The sequence below is a fragment of the Gymnoscopelus microlampas genome (assembly GCF_963454915.1).
Source record: "Gymnoscopelus microlampas genome assembly, chromosome: 10".
NCBI lineage: Eukaryota > Metazoa > Chordata > Actinopteri > Myctophiformes > Myctophidae > Gymnoscopelus > Gymnoscopelus microlampas.
The window spans coordinates 18,383,563-18,403,865 of NC_139947.1; the positions used below are offsets into that span (position 1 = coordinate 18,383,563).

The window sequence follows — 20,303 nt, forward strand, 5'->3', positions numbered from 1 at the left end:
CCTGACAGCGGCGATATGGTCAGTGTGCACCGACTGGCTGAGCTATACCAGCACCCTAACCCCCCCCCCCCCCCTCCCCCCTTATCCACCTGCTGCCGACTCGCTCTCTTTCATCCCCCGCTCGCATACTGTTGCTGTGGCAACATCTGCGTGACCGCACCACACCCCCCCCCCCCCCACCCCCGTGTCATTTATTTTAGTAAGATTGGATGCAAACTTGCTAACATGTCCGTGTCAGTGTGTGTGTGCGCGTGCCGCGCGCATGTGTGTATGCGCACTGTATTCACACTTAAGCACGTGCAGCAGAAGGAGAATTGCCAACCTATCTGTGGTTCACTTGGAACCAATTAGTCGGAGCCTGCAGAGGAATTTAAAAAGGATTGGAATTTAAAAAAGGGATTGGAGAGAATTACCTTCGGTGTGGGGAAAAGCAAGTCGAACTTGTTGAAAAGCAGTAAAAAAAAAAAAAAAAAGAAGAAAACTTTGAATAAAGCAACGTATCAATGCTGATGAAAATTACATAAATAATTCACAAAGCTATCAAAGAAGAGGGGAAAAGTTTGCTGTCCTTAGGGGAACTGATTGACATGTATCACTGGGTTTCTCAAAGTCTGGTGCAGTGTAAAGCAGTGGTTCTCAGAGAGGGGTCCTCAGGTAAGTTAGTTAATATAGCATCTACAAGCTCATATTTTCAAAAGATCTTGAAAAGATTTGAATTAAAAAAATATATTTTAAAACATTTTAACAACACAAATATTATGTATGGGGGGTCCCTGGCACAAAATCTTTTCAGATGGGGGTCCGCGGCTAAATACATATTCATTTGGGGGTCCTTGACATGAAAAGGTTTGAGAACCACTGGCGTAGAGGTAGAAGCACTCATTCACAACTGTGCGGGTTTGAATTCCTGGTGAAGTCCTGCAATTTGAAATTGTTGTTGGGCAGAAACCTTGCGTCTCCACATACAGTACAGTACAGTATCATCTTTTTACATTTAGTTTTCTTAATAAATCTATTATCTATCTATTCTCCCTATTTTATACTTCGTCGTATGTCAGTGTTGTGCAAAAGTAGCAGAAATTGTCGGTCTATAAGCTCAAATTGTGCATCATGACCTGCATGACATTTCAGAGACGTGCTTCATTGCGGCTCCATTGAATTCCAGTAATGGCTTCTCTGTGGGTGAAGGTTAGTGTCCCCGTCTTCAATTACTTTTCATAATCCACCTTTGAATCCAGTGGTGTTTATTTTGTAATACGGTAATAATGTCCAATGTCATTCAAAGCTGTGTCATCTGTGTCAAACTGGCAAGGTGACTCCATAACACAAACATTTATCAAAATGTAAAATACAAAGATTATACTGTAAGACCATACTGAGACAGCTCCCATGGTGTCATAGATCATACTATACGTTGTGTACCTTAATGTCTCTCTCTCTCACACATGCATACAGTACACACACACACGTGAATGGTTTATGTGACGCGCTTTATAAAGCACTTTTGATAAAGGCTCTGTATAATGCAGCATTTACCATTCATGAAATGAGAGACACAGCCAGACTGTTACCCGCATATGAATGGTTTAATAAAATCATACAAACAATAGAACTCTGATCAAATGAAATACACACAGGATTACCTGAGTTTAAACCTGCTGTTTAAAAAAATACTACGATTTGACTAAGTCAAAGCAATAAAAACTCAATCAGTCAACTCAATCATCATCAATCATTCTATATCAGTCTGATATCAAATCAAGGTCCATGCCCTTTCACTGTCTGTGAAACCACTCAGCCAACACTAAAACACACCTGTTGTTGTCAAAATATTAGATGAGCAAAATGTCTTGTAGTCTACTGAGAAATGACTTGGATGAAGCCGTTTCCTCTGTACTGTAAATGGCTGAAATAAAAGTGCACTGAGCCAAAACCCTGAATCTAAGGCTTGACTTATACCTAGCAGTGAGTGGGGTGGCGTGCACCAAAAATAGCAGATCCACAAGCTCACAAGAAATTGCAGCGCGACACATTGTGAGCTTGTAGATCAGCTATGTTTCGGTGCGCGTCACCCGCGGGTAACTAAGCATCAATCAGGCATTATGGGAGTCCTTGAAATGAAAACGTTTGAGAACCACTGTGCGACACTAAATGGAACAGAGCCTTCAGTAGTATCATTGGTAACACCTGTGAAGGCCCAATTTCCTTCCAAAATGGCTGCTGTGCATACAGCCTATAGTCTACCCGCTGCCGTTTGGAGCTGTGCGTCATACAGTACATAAATGGACCACGACTCCAAATGAGAGAAAGCACTGATAAATAGATATGAAAGCACTAAATAAAAAACATAAAAGTAAAAAAAAAAGTTAAAAAAGATATAGGCATGCTAACAGTAAATCAACCCCTATGCCTCTATGTAAGCATATCAAGCCAAAACAGGAATGGCTGTTTGTAGTGCCGCCAGGTAGATAAGGGGAGCGCCTCCTCTTTCCTGGCACGTCGGTCATCCCTCTCTGCTCTTCATCCGTGGTTGACCAGCAGGTTCTGAGGAAAAACACACACAGACAGGAGGATTAAATGCCGTCACACACACTGCTCTGTCTGCTACGCCCGCTGACCTTTGTGATGGCGTTACGGTAAGTACTAGGAGCATGTTTGGTGTGTGTGCGTGTGTGTGTGTCTGAAAACTATCAAAGTGTGTGCATGTGTGTTGGGAAGTAGGAGCAGGTTTTTATAATCCGTGTGCGAAACCCAGTGGTGGAAAAAGTAATCAAATGTTTTACTTAAGTAAAAGTACCAATACTGCAATATAGAAATACTTACAAGTTACAAGTAAAAGTCCAGAATTCAAAATTTACTTGAGTAAAAGTACAAAAGTATTGGCATCAAAATATACTTAAAGGTAGGGTAAGTGATATTTTTGGGTTAAAACAAAAAGTATTTTGTTAAAAGGTTAAAGCACTATATAATAGTAATCATTGCTAGAGTGTTTGTTCAGTAACAGGAGTCTCCCCGTCTCTCCAGCTCTTTAATAAACAGAAAATACATTTTCCGGTAGGTGTCAAAATCTCAGCCAATCAGGAGAAAGTACCCATTTTTAAGCTTAATTTTTATAGTGTTCCAGTTCCAATTTTGCCTGCTCATTTCTTAGTGTCATCACTTCCAATTTCATGTCATAATTTATATCTGAAAAGTAAATAGTAACTAAAGTTTCAATATTGTAAAATAAAATAAAAAATAATTTGTAAAATACAATATTTGCCTCTGAGATGTAGTGTGCCTCAACATTTTACTTAAGTACAGTACTGTACAGTAAAGTGTGTGCATGTGTGTTGAAAGTAGGACCATATTTTGTGTTTGTGTGAAAAAGTGTGTGCATGTGCGTTGAAAGTAGGAGCGTGTGTTTATAACGCATGAGTGTCTGTGTGTGCGCATGCGCACTCGCGCAGTGAAAGGTCACAGGGCTGTAATAACAGTGATTATGTGAGTTAATTGAGAAGAGGTGGGCTGCACGACTTCTCAGTCTGTTCCAGCCTCTTCACTGCCTGCAGAACACTTAGGCTACTTCATCAAGACACTTCAGAGGTACATTTAATCACCGCTTGTCTAGAAAGGTAACAATCAGCCACAGTTTTTCAGGCCTTATTTGCGGCGATGAGTCTGTTATTTCGCGGCCCGGGGTTGAGCCAGAAGCCAGCAGCAGCCAGGGCTGTAGCACAAAATGTATGGTCCCGGTATAAATCTATAATACATCTAAATAAGTCTCTACGGCCCCCTTTTCCATCACTTGAAATTCTTCGAACATAAGTCAACTATACATGTGAGAAAGGATGTAGGCTTACTGTACATCTTACCACATGAACCTGTCATGATTTATGACCTTCATCTGCTTGACCCAGTACACACATGTGCATCTACATAAGCATAATGATATCCGTGATACGATGACCATCAACTACTTTATCAGAGAGACTGATGTCTGTGCGCAGTGATACAAGATGTATGTTCTATTCCTATTCATTCTGTTCTTGTCCTTGTTCCATATCTTCTGGTCACGTCATGTGTCCACTGAAAAATACTGTATATTCTTTATGTGTGTATTAAACTTCAGAGCTTGTCGTGTGATACTGCCTGGTGTCATCTGGTTCTCCGCGCGTGCGACTCAACAGAAGCATTCACTCATCACCCTTAGTTAGATGGAGACTCTTAGGGACCATATGGTCGGTCAACCGAAATCAAAACAGAACCTTAGTGACAAACTGTGACTTTTTGTGAGTTTGTAGATCATCTAACTTTGGCAAAGGGATTTGTTGTAGAGGGGGGGGGGGGGGGGAAGGAGGGGGTCCTTGTATAGATCCCTGGGAGACTCCGTGAAGACTCTCTGAACTCAATGAAGTATAGAGGGTTTATAAGCGCCAGTGGAACAAGACTGAATTTCATTTGCAGGAACCAGATGTTCCTGCAAAGTGAAGTTTTCAGATAGATTGCAGGCTGTCACGTTTTCAGTATTTTCTTTATTTATTTTATGATTTAAACCCACCACACTATGGAAGCCCATTTCCGGCAGTGTTGACAAATTACTTATTTTTAAGTCATAATTAGATACTTTCTCGAAACAATGACTTAGAATCTCATAATTATGACTTAGCAATTATAAGATACTTGCTATGTCATTATTATGAGAAACTAGGTCATAATAATGAGAGACTAAGTCATTATAAAAAAGAAATTACACCACATTGCCGTAAATGGGCTTCCATATCACACAATGTAGATGTGAAAGCAAAATTATATTTAAAAAAAACACAGTAAACAGCAACAGTCTACAAGATAATCAGAAAAGACTTTACTGCCACATCTTAATAATACGTTAAACAAGGGGCGAAATACTTTTCGTCCAGTCTTACAGTACAATAAATGAAATAACATAAAAGCACAATACTTCAGACTATCTCACTGGATAAAAGAAATCTCACACACATATAATACAAAGCTAAAAGACAGATAAAAGACAGGACAATTATAATACTGTATGAAGCACATTTCAAGGAGGCATTACAGTAAGTGGTTTCCCCATTAGACAAATCTTTTCTCCCTTAGATCGGTGAAGAGGTTTTCTTTTTATTAACTCCAACTTTAACACCAATTTAGATAAACTCTACGGTAGTTTTACATAAACGTTGTTCATATACTGTACAGCCAATGAAGCCCTGGGAGTGGGCCCAGCTATGCAAAAAACTGTCACGCTTTTTTGAAGTGGAGATCTGCCGTAAAGACATACTGTAGCACTGTATATTATCCTGTTTACTAGGATATGGAAATATAACTTTGTAGACGTGGAAAGTAACTGAGTGGGGACCCTGATTTTACAGTAGGTGAACTTCCCCCCTTTCTGTCAAGGGAAATGTGGGAAGCTATATATACTGTATACGTGTCTTTTTAAATAATAAAATCATCTGTGTTAATGTATCCATTTGTATCCATCAAATGAGGGTCCATGGCCTAATTCATAATTAAACTGGGGGTCATTGAAAATAAAAAAGGTATTAGGTGATGAAAATATGAATTTGTACTCATGGAAAGTGATTTGATGCACAGGAGCCAGATTTCTGGGTGAACTGCCCTCCCTTTTAGTCTGGGGAGAAATATGGGGGGAAATAACAAGCTACAGTATATGTGCTTTAATGTCTAGAAACCCCACAATCATTTTCACAAGTTGCCACCTATTCCGGGTACCTTTTCTGTCTGTATGGATGGAAAATGACTTGTGTGTGTGAGTCATATCCCGTCAGCCTGCTGAGGTATGTCTGAGCATACGGCACGTCACTTATTCTAAACTCTTCTCATTACCGCCAAACATTTACATCTCTCTCCATCATGCAGTTGTTGCTGTACTTCCCATCAACCTGGCTCCTCATTAACTCTTTAAGACCGGGAACGCATCTGTGTGTAAAAAAAAAGAAAAAGCAAATATACAAGCTCATAGCACGGTACCGAGTGCCGCGCTATGAGCTTGTAGATCTGCTATTCATGAAAAGTTGTGCAAATATTTGATTTTTTTGGCGGACATTTGTAACTCAAATCTTTGCTTCTGGAGGTGTCTGGAACTAAATATTTTACAAATGTTCGCTTTAAAAAAATATATAATCCAAGATTTTGCCACAAATGTTCACGATTAAAAAAAAAAAAGCAGATCTACAAGCTCATGCCGCGCTATGAGCTTGTATATCTGCTATTTTTGAATAGCCAAAGACATCTAAAAATGACACACAGATGCATTCCCGGTCTTAATGGGTTAAACAAGACCTGGGCTATACGACAAACAACACCGTTCTCTCTTCAGCAACATTTCTCTCAACACATACCACCAGACAGGTAGTATTCAAGTCAGTGCGTTGTGAGCACTATTGACTATGACTGTGTTAAGGAAAGCCTCGTCCAAAAGTGTTATACACCACGTATTTAATTTCTCTATCACTCTTATGACGACGACCCAAGTGTGCGCGTTCTTGACTTAAAGGGACAGTTCACCCTAACACATACTTTTTTTCCCTATCGGTTAGTCACCTTATGGAGATTGATTTCATGGATATGTTTTAGTTGTTGTCGCATTCCTAAGTGTCGCATTCGCACCCCTGACTAATCGATAGCAAAAAAACAACATTTTGGGGGTGAACTACCGGTATCTCTTTAAAGCTAAAATCCAAAACTTAAAGTAATGCTAGGTAACTTTTTCAATAAAACTAAAGTTAAATTGTATATCTTTTGTGAGTGGCAAATGTTTCACAACACCCACTCCATGAATTTCACCCCCGAAAGCCTTTTACTTATATATTTTCTATTGAACGTTGTCGGGGTTGACTGTCCCGCGAAAATGACGCCATCTGGCCGGAAAATGGAAGCGGAAATGCACCGGTTTCCTGTTTGGCCAGGAACTACCGCGCTAATAACAAAAAGGAAACTCACGCTGATTTTAAGAGATTGTATGATTTGAAGAACGAAAAAAAAAAAACAGAAAAAGAAAACACAGCTCACGGTAACTAAAGCTCCACTGGCTAAGAGAAACGATCCACAGGGTAACGCAGTAATAAACGAACGGCCTGCAGTGACGGTAATGACCAGCAGAGGCTGCTAAAAAACGTTTTTTTGAAATTTGCACTGTACAACTTAACCTAACCCTAACCCTAACCCTAACCCTAACCCTTTAATTTAATGGATAAAACGTTCTTTACTCAATCTGTATGGTAGAGTGTGTTAATAAAATATAACTAGTACATCTGCAGTGGTTGGATCTGGTCTCGTCTTACTACTCTTCCATTGAGACACCCTGGACACCTACTGGTTATCAAGCAGTACTGCCAGAAGCACATAAGTGCAATATCTCCCCTGGCCAAGTGGGGATTTGCCCTCTTGAATGAACGGTTGAAATGTTTTGGTCTCTCATGAGAGGGGTTCGAATCCCTGGTGGGACATAAAACGTTACAGATTGAGGCTTTCAATTTAACAATTTAATGCCTGAACTGTTACTGCCTGCAGCAGGGATGTAGACCATCTGAAGTCCTTCTGGAGACTAAGACCGTTTGATGTTCACTTTCCATGGACTCCATGCTTTATTTATTCACTTCTGTCACTCTCTTCCTCTCTCCCGCCTATAATAAAACATGAGTAAAAGTACTAAAGTGTCGGTATCAAAATGTACTTAAAGTACCAAAAGTAAAAGTACTAAAATGTTTGAAAATAGCAGATCTACAAGCTCACAACTTGTAGATCGGCTATTTAAAAAAAGCCTAGGTATAAAATAGGGCTAAAGTGGTTAATGTATGTTTTATAATGTAAATCATTTATATCTGCAAAGTAACTCAAGTTTTCAAATAATTATAGTGGAGTAAAAGTGCAATATTTGCCTTTGAGATGTAGTGGAGTAGAAGTAAAAGTACAGACAATTGAAAAGTACCTCAAAATTGTACTTAAGTACAGTACATGAGTAAATGTACTTAGTTACTTTCCACCACTCAGGGCGTAACAGGCATAACAGAGAGAGAGGGGGAGGGGGAGAGAGAGAGAGAGAGAGAGAGAGAGGCCGAACAATAAACACATATCAATCTCTTTAGTTTATTTTATGTGCACTTCCTGCCAGTGAAGCTCTCTTACTGATTTGAATAGACGTGAGACAGAATGAGACAGATCGTAAACGGCATGAAAAGAGAAGCTTTTAGTTGTACGCCGTAACCAATTCCTCCAGAGGAACGCCGTATAGCTTTTTATACGCGCGTCTCCCTCCCTAAAAACTCCACATGAAAAATCTCTTTCATCGTTTTGGCTCCAGTGTCAGGCCGAAGGGCCGTTTCACCCAACTAAGCCAGCAGCACCACGTTCAGTACTGTAGTATGACTCAGTGGCATGCTAAAAAATGCAGCACTTCCCATGCAAGCTTTTAACTCTTTAAGACCGGGAACGCATCTGTGTGTCATTTTTAGATTTCTTTGGCTATTCAAAAATAGCAGATATACAAGTAGATTGTAGATCTCCTATTTTTGAAAAATCATGAAAAGTTGCAAATAAAGGTGCAAATATTTTTTATATATTATATTATATATTACAATATTTGTAACTCAAATCTTTGCTTCTGGGGGTTCCTGGAACTAAATATTTCAAAATGTTCGCTTTAAAAAATATATGCCACGAATTTTCACGATGTTTCAAAAATAGCAGATCTACAAACTCATAGTGCAGCACTCGGTGCCGCGCTATGAGCTTCTCATATCTGCGCTTGCATATCTGCTATTTTTGAATAGCCAAAGAAATCTTAAAATGATGCTTTCCCGTTCTTAAAGGTTTAAGGGAGCATACCAGCCATGTGGGTCATTTGACACTCATACTTTATAGGATTTCATTCCACAAAACTGTTTTCTTTTTTCTTCTCTCCTCCCATTCAGATATATCGGCCTTGTTATTGAAATCTGATGCCTCTTAAACAACTCTAAATCACATGAAACCTAGTGCACTTCATCAAAATGTGCCTGTGTTCTCACTTGATTTTGCAATTTAAAACACACACACAGTATGTGTGCGTGCGTGCGTGTACATTTCTAAAACAAAGTATTGGTTGGTTGCCTGTGTGTGTGTGTGTGTGTGTGTGTGTGTGTGTGTGTGTGTGTGTGTGTGTGTGTGTGTGTCTGTGTGTGTGTGTGTTATGTGTTTAAATAACACAAGGTGTATTTTGCGTGTGAAGGACCCGGTGTATGTATGTAGTTGTCGTCCGCACATTTGTGTGTGTGCTTGTGTGCAGCTGCGAGCGTGGGTGAGTGAGTGCGTGCACTGCATGCATGTGCGACACGCGGACGGGCAACAGGCCGCCGGTGTCCATTGTTCATCAGGCCGGTTGCCTGGTGGTAAATGCTTGTCTCGGAGCCTGTGCTGGACCGGGGCCTCGAGGCTGCGCTGCCGCTTGCCAGATGATAGCAGCTGAAACCGGGAGGCCTTGAGGCTGGCGGTATACCGCGTGCCAGATGGTAGCAGCTAAAAAACAGTGTCTGGGGTCTTTGATAAATACCACTAGCTTTTACACAGCCACACTGATGCTTTGGGTTGTCCGACGCCACCCTCTGCAGCGCTTTAGCGGTTGAGGGCAGTACAGTTCCCGTGCCAGGCAGGCAGGCAGGCGGTGATGCATCCAGTCAGGATGATGCTCTCTCTCTGTAGAAGGGCCCCGCCAGGATCTTGGGACCCTGTGCCGAATGTCGTCAGCCTGCCTTGAGGAGGCCCCTCTGTGATTTTCACAGCCATGGGTTGTTTTTTAATCTCCGCTGGAGCTCTCTGCTGTCTCGTAAGGTGCCGAGGCACACCGGTGTGCCAGGAGACAAGTCTAGGTCTGCCTTGGACTTGCCACGATTGCGAGCTCGTAAATCAGCTCTTTCTCATTACTTTAGAAAATGTGTGAAAAGTAGGAGGACTTTAAATGGTTTAACAATGTATGTGGCATTAGTAAATAAAGATACCGTGTCCGAATTTGTAGAAGCATGGCTGCCATTAGCGCCATATATATAGGGGATGAGTGGCTTAATGTCTTGTGTATTGGAGTGACGGAGGATGTGGGTTAGTTGCCATGCTAATTGGGAGGCAGGGGAGGGATACAAATGGCTGAGCTCTATATGGGAGAGATGTTGTTGGCAGCAATATTGTGATGATTATCATAATACTGTATTTGGTGTGAATAAGTCTTGTATGATTTGTCTTTTTCTTTTGCTCTTATGTCTTCATTGTGTTGTTATGTTGGGCTATGCTGTGCCCTATATGTCTTGTCATGCTCGTGGTGTATTGTCGACCTTTTTGTCTAATAAGAATATTGAAACCGTACATAAAGATAATCGATCACAGCGTGATAAGAGTGATAACACATGCTCATATAGAGGTTATGTTGTATGGATATGAATACAGGTGTAGCCCCGAGAGGCACATAAAGTTTGACAATGCAACCTGATCAAGACGCTGTTACAGATATGCCGGGTTGTCAACACAGGACTCGCATCGTTTTTTTGCAGTAGCAATATGATGTCAGTAATTTAATAACTTTTAGTGTAGCCTACACATAGTCTATTGGGGTGTGTGTGTGTGTGTGTGTGTGTGTGTGTGTGTGTGTGTGTGTGTGTGTGTGTGTGTGTGTGTGTGTGTGTGTGTGTGTGTGTGTGTTCTCTCTGTGATGAATATTTATTTTGCTGGTGAGGGTTATTAATATTTTCAGCCTGTAGGCAAGATTCAATATGTAATCAAATGGAGGAGTGGAACATCGAGATGAATAGCGTTATTTTTGCTAGGCGTGTGTGTGTGGGTTTGTCTGCGCGCATGTTGTTTTATTCAGAGGCGGAAGAAGGCCTCAGATGTTTTACTTAAAACTTTAAAAGTTGCTATGTAAAAGTATTCCTACGTAAAAGTAGCAATACAACCATGTAAAAATACTCTGTTACAAGTACATTCAGAATTTTACTTGAGTAAAAGTACAAGGGTAATGGCATAAAAATATACTTCCAGTACCAAATGTAAAGGTACTCATGACCAGTTCAAAAAGAAAGGACAAACGAGGACCATAATATACTTTCCGTCACGACGCAACACTCCAGGCGCTTGTAGATCTGCTATTTTGTTTCACAACACCTTTGTACGACAAAGTACAAATCACTCACTTAAAGATGCAATCCATAACTCAAACCCAGGTTCCTCCCGCGCAAACACATTAGTAACAATGTTATCTCTGAAAAACAGATTCTGCTCTGCGTTTGAATCTGTCGGGGGGGTTTGTCATATCGCGTACGCACTGGCCTACAAGTGGGCGTGCCTTCAGATCAGGAAGCAGGCCGTGCTTTACCCAATCAAATGTAGAGGCCGGGATTTACGTGTCCGCCAATCCTTCCCCACTAGAAACAAACCTTAACTCATTTAACAATAGCGTCCTCGGAGCAGACAACACCACGGAAAGATATTCACATTTTAACTTGCTTTTTCATCATAGAAGCAAGTGGGCTTATAACCAAAACGATCCATGTTCTCTGGGAGAAGTGGTGTTAGTGTTCCGTGTAGAAATATTGTTAGTGGGAATGAAAACATAGTCGCACCACCGGAAGTGAAAGGCTGAAGGCAGACCAAAACCCCGGTTTCCTTGCACACGTGTGCTACGTCGACTTCCTCCCAGAGCTAAGTGAGATGGGTTCCCAGATTGGGTACAATGTGAACCCTAGCAATGAGAACATTTGGCAAAAAATGGCAGATCTACAAGATCTTGACTTAGATCAGCTAGATACACTAAAGACACTTTGTGTAGAGGAAAAAAGTAGACGGCCTAGTACAGAGCCCTGTACTAGGCCTTAGCTAAGTATATACTGTAGGTTGGTTACATATCTTGGGACCTGGTCTCACATCCATGTTAATCAACTTATCTGCAGAAGAAACGTGGCCGGTGAGGAAAATCTATAAGAAAACCAAGATCCCATCTATATGGTCCATCCTCCCAAGTAAGTATAGATCAATCAATCTCTCCGAGAGAGAGAGAGAGCTATACCCTGCTAGCCTAACAAGATGGCTTCACATGTCCCCAAGACGGCCCGGAGAGAGCCCGATCATAACGTGTGAACAGAAATAGCCAACGGCGTGGAATTGATCCCAAGGATACAGCATGGCTCTAACTCATTAAGACCTGAAGCCGATTCTACATGTCTCCTAAATCCCAACAGTTTTCTGAAAAACGTATGTTTCTATATCAGTGGCGCTCAAACTTTTTCATGTCAAGGACCCCCAAAATGATATGAATTTGGCCGCGGACCCCCATCTGAAAATATTTTGTTCCAGGGACCCCCCAGAAGCAAAGATTTGAGTTAATGTTTGCTTTAAAATAATATATATATTCAAAGATATGCACACATTTTCACGATTTTTCAAAAATAGCAGATCCACAAGCTCGTAGCGCTTGTATATCTGCTATTTTTGAATAGCCAAAGTGTAAAATAATGCTTTTTTAGCTCAAATGAAAAAGTGACACAAATGCGTTCCAGGTCTCAATGGGCTAACCAACTGTAGATCAATAAGGTCCTTGAAACCCTGGAAATTATGTTTTTTTTTTCCAGGAGAGAACATTCTAATAAGTGTAACAAGGCGACTCCAGTATAGTGAGACCTTGGCTTTAGATCCCACGAGGGAACCTTCGTCTGTTAGCGAACGATGAAAATCAATCAACACCTTGAAGCAATGCCGCGTCGTTCTCTAGTGCAAAAGGTTCTCGACCTTTTCTTGAGCTCTGGAACACTGGCAGATGTCGAACAATCCTCTAGGACCACCCAACCCCACCTAGCCACAACAATATATATTTACCAGTAAGACTCCCTAATCGGGAGATAAGCGACCGTAGGTCACATGTATACAGAACATGTGACCAAACATTTTTAACTCAAATATTTGCTTCTGGGGGTGCCTGGAACTAAATATTTTACAAATGTTCGGTTTAAAAAATATATATATTTAAAGATTTGCACAAATTTTCACGATTTAAAAAATAAATAGGCGATCTACAAGCTCATAGCGCAGCACTCGGTGCCGCGCTATGAGCTTGTAGATCTGCTATTTTTTGAATAGCCAAAGACATCTAAAATGACAGAGAAAGCGTTCCCGGATTGAATGCGTTAAAGCCTGATTTATACATACGGTGGTTGCATGGCGGTGTTGTACAGCAAACATAGCCCATCTAACAGGCTCACGGCCCGTCACTCTGCGACCAGCTGTGAGCTTGTAGATCGGCTATTTTCGTCTTTTGTGGAACCTCGGATTGTAACCTTGGGTCTCTTATCCGGAGACTATAATGAGCGTGCCTGAAGAGAGGCCGATGTGGCCTTCAAGTGAGATACTTCCTGTGGGAGATGCAACCTAACCAGACGAGTGATCTGGTGTGTGAGGGGAAGGGGGAGGGGGAGGGTTGGTCGGCTCACAGGCATTCTATTCTGAGGGCTAACGTTCGGCCAATGCAGATCTACAAGCTTGTAGCTATTTTATATTTTGTAGCGCGGTGAAAATATCTGATCTGACGCTTGTAGATCGGCTTGTACTGTAGATCGGATTTTTTTCACTATTTTTGGAGAAATTAAAACATTTATAAATAACTAATTAAAATGTTGAAAACCCTTTGCATATAGTGCCAGGTTGAAAGGCAAGGCACGTTTATTTGTGTGGTATATTTCAATAACAAATACAATAAATAAACATTTAAATAAAAATACAATTGCAGCGCAGAAGAAAAGAAGAGAAAAAGTCAGTCTAAAGGCAGCAGTGAACAGAAAGGTCTTTAACTTTGATTTAAGAGAACTGAGAGCTGTGGCAGACCTGCAGTTTTTTTTTTAAAGTGGTTAATCCAAGGAGACTGGCCTTCCAACTAAAGTTCAATAAACTCATTGAAGCCCTGCAGTGATTCATGTGAGGGAGTATTTACCAAAACTTCTGTGCCACTGTGTGTGCTTCGGGTTTAGTGGAGGATTTTTCTTCAACTGAACGTGGGTTTGTTTTGAACGCACTGCTGCTATTTAGGTTGTATATCTGGCTCTCATGCAGGAGATCTCCAGCTGAAATCCAGGTTACAGATTGCAGCTTTAACTTATACATTAAATTAAAGTGATAGTTCTGTTTGTGCTCCTATGGTGCAGCTAACAATGGAATTGGATGCTGAAATCCATTCAACCAAGATGACAACTAGTAACTCAAGTTTTCAAATAATTGTAGTGGAGTAAAAGCACAATATTTGCCTCTGAGATGTAGTGGAGTAGAAGTAAGTAAGTAAAGTACAAAGACCTCTAAATTGTACGTAAGTACAGTACTTAAAGGCATTGTAGGGAACATTAAGCCTAAATTTAAAAAATATTTATATATATATTTTTTGCATTTTTTCCCCTCTATCAGCCACTATATAATGATGCTGGGGTGTTTTCCTGCATTGAAACACAGTACTCTTTCTGAAAACCCTATTTTCCCTGCATTGTTTATGTTTGTGCAGTTCGTTTCCCGGCCACCAGGGGGTGATGCCTCCATAGACTTCCATAGACTTCCTTACGTCCCGGACAAACATAACAACAACAACAACAATAGGGAAAATAGGGTTTTCAGAAAGAGGCCTGTGTTTCAATGCAGGAAAACACCCCAGCATCATTATATAGTGGCTGATAGAGGGGAAAAAATGCAAAATATATATATATAAATATTTTTTAAATTTAGGCTTAATGTTCCCTACAATGCCTTTAAGTAAATGTACTCAGTTACACTTTCCACCACTGGATGCAATTGCCTATTCAGCAATGAACAACAGCCATGAGAATGCAGCTTTAGAACCTGTGCATTAACCCATGTGCCACTTTTCTCTCATTTCACCCCCGCACCTCACCCACAAGTTCAATATGGCACCTCTGTAAATACGGACGCGCACTGTGTCTCTCATTAGCATCTATGAGAGCTCAGCGACCCTATAGTACTGTAAATATGGACCTACTTTAACCACTTAAGCCCTGTTTGATGAATAGCAAAAATCTACAAGCTCAGCATGGTGAGCTATTTTAGAAAAATAAAAACAAAAGACATTATATTATATTGTTCAGGGGAAAAAAGAAGTAGATTTATTAAATAGGGAACTGAAGTCTCCCAGCAATATACAGTAGACATACACAATTTGTAGCTGCATTTGGCAGATACTGAAAATTGTCCAAGAGTAAATCCAAAGTGTGTTCCGTCCTAACTTTGTAGCTCAAGGATAAATCATGCTTTGTCCACATTTTACAGAACTGTTGAATTTGGACGGTTCATGGCTGGACTCTGGGTTTTTCTGTTTCTTTTCTGTTTGTAAAAATATGGTAGGAAACAAGCTCTAAGGTGAAAAATGTCCTGGAGCTTGTATATTACACAAGAAAGGCAGCATTTCTCCCAGCGACAATATTTCCACACATGCTTGGCAACAATGTCAGCCTTTCCGCTCATCCAAAAGCACGATACACTATGACTGTTACTCTTCTATCTGCAAGCAGGGCAAGGCAAGTTTATTTGTACAGCATATTTCAACAACAAGGCAGCTATAGATGATGTTTATCTCTGGCAGTCAATAAGTTAAGCAACGGATAACATTATAAAAGGACATTCGAGTTCAGTAAAAACGTAAGACAAAAATACCATGGACCATGGAGGACAACGTTGTAGCATAACAACAATCCAATGCAGTTACCGTGAACAGAGCTAATAATGCAATGCAACACACAGTAAAAGTTCAAAGACTACTAAATGTACATGCGTAGGAATAATATAACGACCATTAAATAAGATCCAACCCCCACATTAGGGCCAAAAGTCCAATCTGCAACCACGAAACAGCAAGCAAGTTAAGAAACTGAACTAATGACCTAAGTGGCATGTTGTTCCGTTTGCCTGCCTGCCGTTTCAGTAACCAACTTTTTTTCTATCATGGGCGTGCGGCACACACACACCCCTACACACAAGAAACAGCACTGTCCATGGTTCTGAACTCCACATCCGTCTATGTGCACTACTGTCAGTAGTACGTACTGTACATGTAGGGAACGCTAAACCTTCTCTAGCTCATACATTATCTGCCGCACTGCCGCCCCTGATCAACCAGTACCGGCTGCTGGTAACATTTTGGGTTTGAATCAATTCTTTTGAGCCCTTGCAGAGTAGATTTAAAAGAGCATCGCTTGGCTTGCGTGACAGGGGACTGGCCTTGGGTATTTGTTCTACCCGGTTCCAGACATGGACCAGGTGTGGGTTCCCGTTTAGCTTGGGAGCCATGCTGGCAGTGGGAGACCGCACACTCAAGTTCTAAATCTCCAGTACCACAGGCCATGTGGAAACCATGCAATGAAACTGAATGGACTGCAGGGCCAGGACGGGATTGACCTGAGGATGGCTGGTGGAGAGAACGTGCGCGCGTGTGTGAGTGTGTGTGTGTGTGTGTGTGTGTGTGTGTGTGTGTGTGTGTGTGTGTGTGTGTGTGTGTGTGTGTGTGTGTGTGTGTGTGTGTGTGTGTGTGTGTGTGTGTGTGAGTGTGTGTGTGTGTGTGTGTGTGTGTGTGTGTGTGCGTGCGCGTGCATGCAGGCGTGCATGTGCGTGTGTTAAACAGTATGTGGTTTGCTCCAACTGTGAGGTCCGTCCATGTTAAAAGCACAGAGAGAATCACAGAGCAGGGTGATCAATAAGACCTCTCCTCCCATCGCCTCCTCACTCCTTCACTTCACTCACATCTACATCCCTGGCCTGCACAACAGTGCTCTCTCTCTCGAAGACAGATAGTGGGATGGATACTACTTATAACCACTTTCAACCTGGCGTCAAAATAACAGGCAAAATGTCTCAAACGTTTTTGAAAGAATTTCTAAAATGTTCGAAAAAGTTGGACATTTCCAAACATTTTCAAACGCGGTAGTTCTGTGGGCTCAAATGCCTTGTTGATGCCAGAGCGGTCAGCGGAGAATGGCCAGAGTGGTTTGAGCTGACGGACAGGCATCAACTAACTACTCGTTAAAACTGAGGTATTCAGAAGAGCATCTCTGAGAGCAAAACAAGTCGATCATTGAAGGCAGATGGGCAGCGGCACGCCAGGGTCTGATGATTCTCCATTTCTGCCACGACATTCGGATGGCGGGATCAGAATTTGGCATCTACGACGTGTCATGAAGGAATGGATCCATCCTGCCTTTGTACCAACTGTGCAAACCGCATTCAAAGTCACTTAAAAATCACCTTTCTTCCCCATTCTGATGCTCGGTTTGAACTGCAGCAGCTCGTCTTGACCACGTCTACAGGGTTGATGTATTGAGTTGCTGCCATGTAATTGGCTGATTAGAGATTTCAGTTGGAAAGGCGTACCTAATAAAGTGCCCGGTGAGTGTATATATGCTCCAGGCGGAAAAGTAGCTCCGCTGAATTTGAAGCCCAGGAAATGATTCTTTTAAGAGTGCAGTTCCCATTAATGGCGCAGCAGATGGCACTATTCGCCCTCCTGCTTGCTGCAGCAGCGTTAACACTCCATTCAAGTGAATGAGGTTTGGGCCGGACTTTACGCTTAGTTTTATTCCCTTAGTAAACATTTTCATAAATACTTTATGTTTTCAATCGCTAGTTTAAAGTCTTTTTTCAATTATCATGATATGTGTTTAATAAATTATGGTCCCATTGATAAAAAAAAAAAGATAAAGTAGGGTATGCTTCTAGGGCCCCTACTGGCTCTACCGAGTGAAGCCCCGCCCTCGTTGCCCTTCCAGCCAACAGCATTCGTTTCCGGTTGCTTTTCGGGACCGGAAGTTCCAAGATGGCGGACTTGAAATCGACCTGGAACGCCTCTGTGTAATTTTTTGATTTGAGCTAAAAAAAAAAACATTATTTTACACTTTGGCTATTCAAAAAGAGCAGATCTACAAGCTCATAGCGCGGCACCGAGTGCCGCGCTATGAGCTTGTAGATCTGCTATTTTTGAAAAATCGTGAAAATGTGTGCAAATCTTTGAATATATATATTATTTTAAAGCGAACATTTGTAACTCAAATCTTTGCTTCTGGGGGGGTCCCTGGAACAAAATATTTTGAGATGGGGGTCGGCGGCCAAATACATATCATTTTGGGGGTCCTTGAGGTGAAGAATTTTGAGAACCGCTGACATAGTAACATCATTTTCTTTCAAAACACATGTTAGGATTTAGCAGACATTTTGTAGAATCGGCTTCAGGTCTTAAAAGAGGTAAAAGTCTACGCTATGCTCCAGTTCTTTCCAATTGTCTCCTCCGGCGCCCCCTGGCGGCGACCACTTCCAAAACCACAAACCAACCAACAAACAAACGCCATCGACGTTACGTCCGTGCTGTGTTACCACTAGACCGTTTTCTAGCGAGGTGAAAACTTCAGACAAAACAGGAGCAACTTGAGAGAGAAAGAGATTGAAATAAGTAGGGCGGAGGGGGGTGAGTGTTGTCCATTCTACCTCGCCCAGCTTGGGAGCCTTGACTCAATTGGAAATCCATCTTATCTGATGACTGGCAGGCAATTGGGGCTCCCGGGTGCTAGACCCAGCAGCTGCAGTTGATAGGCCTTACCGTTCCACTGCTGAGCTCTGTCTCTCTGTGTGTGTGTGTGTGTGTGTGTGTGTGTGTGTGTGTGTGTGTGTGTGTGTGTGTGTGTGTGTGTGTGTGTGTGTGTGTGTGTGTGTGTGTGTGTGTGTGTGTGTGTGTGGGGTGTCTGTGTGCAGAGAGGGGAATAGATAGGGAATGCAGCTAGAAGAAAAGCGAGCAGCATATCGGTAGAGAAATCACTCCAGTGTGGAGTTCCTTACTTCCAAGCGAAGGCTTACCAGGTGCACGACGGGTTGAGTAAATATCGCACATGCGCCTCATTCAAACAACAATATTTAACCACTTAAAGCCCTATATGCTTGCGAAAATAGCCGAGCTGAGCTCATAGAGCTGCATTTTGTTTTACTTTATACTTATTATTATCCTATTTATCTATTTATCTTTATTATTCTTTTGGTCCTTGTGTTTTTTTTAAAACCGTTTCATTGTAATGACTGACACCGTCTAAAACCTGAAAAATAATAAAACAAAGTGGAAATATAGATCTGCTATTTTTGCTATTTTTAGGACATTTTGGAATTTGTTTTTGAAAATCCTACTAATACATTTTTAAAAATTATGTCAGTCCATCTGTCCGTTTGTCCATGTGTCGTAATCCGTTTTTCTCCTCAGTGGGTTGACCAATCAATCTGAACTCGCACGTACTGTAGGCATTGACCAATGGTGATACTTAAAGTAATACAATGCAGGTCCACAAATAACGATAACTACTGTCACTGCATGATATAGTGTTGTCCTGCATTACCCAGAATTCTATTTGTTTTCACCGGAAGATGCACGGCACCAAGTGCCGAGCTACAAGCTTGTAGATCTGCTATTCTTGAAAAATCGAGAAAATGTGTGCAAATTAATATATTTATATTCTTTTAAAGCGAACCGTTTTAACCCAAATCTTTGCTTGTGGGGGTCCCTGGAACAAAATATTTTGAGATGGGGGTCGGCGGCCAAATACATTTTTGGGGATCCTTGACATGAAAAGGTTTGAGAACCACTGATATAGAAACATATATTTTTCAGAAAACTGTTAGGATTTAGAAGACATTAATAAGAATTGGCCTCAGGTCTTAATGGATTAAATCAAGGATCTTTGCTTATCTCCACACAGGCCAGTCAGTACTTTATGGTAAAGCGGTAAGTTGCCTCTCGAGTCAGGCATCTCCATACTTCGGCCCAAGCAACAACACGAATTGACTTCCAGTAAAAAAAAAAGGTTTTAAAAAGTTAAATATGAAAGTAAAAACACTTTTAAAAAAGTTGGCCAAGACCTTCCCTGGAACAGAACACACCACTTTGGAAAGTTTCAGCCCGATCCGACCTGAGGCGTGGTTAACCAACATGAACCCCTAGCGGCCCTATTCTAGGATGAACATTTGGCAACAAATAGCAGATCTAATAAGCTCGCAACACGTGTGACACGCTGTGAGCTTGTAGCTCTGCCATTTTCGCAGAAGATAGTGTAGAGTGTGAACCGTTGGGGACGAGTATAGACCCGAGTATATATATATAGGGTTAAAGTGGTTAAAAGACCGACAGACAACTTCAACGTTATTATTATAGAGATATACCGAATGTAACAGATGACTGAGGCAAGACTACAAAAAAAGTACCTTCATGTCTGACATGAAGGAGAGCTTGTCAACACAGCTCAGCGAGT

General features: G+C 41.4%; 1 protein-coding gene across 1 annotated transcript in view; it reads right to left on the reverse strand.

The window, feature by feature from the left end:
- Positions 1–1,577: 1,577 nt before the first annotated feature.
- chchd6a (coiled-coil-helix-coiled-coil-helix domain containing 6a) overlaps positions 1,578–20,303 on the reverse strand; it is a 115,359-nt gene continuing 96,633 nt past the window's right edge. The window contains exon 8 of the mRNA XM_084068261.1: positions 1,578–2,544. Coding sequence (XP_083924387.1) covers positions 2,521–2,544 — 24 coding nt within the window. The 3' untranslated portion in view covers positions 1,578–2,520. The remainder of the gene's footprint in view (positions 2,545–20,303) is intronic.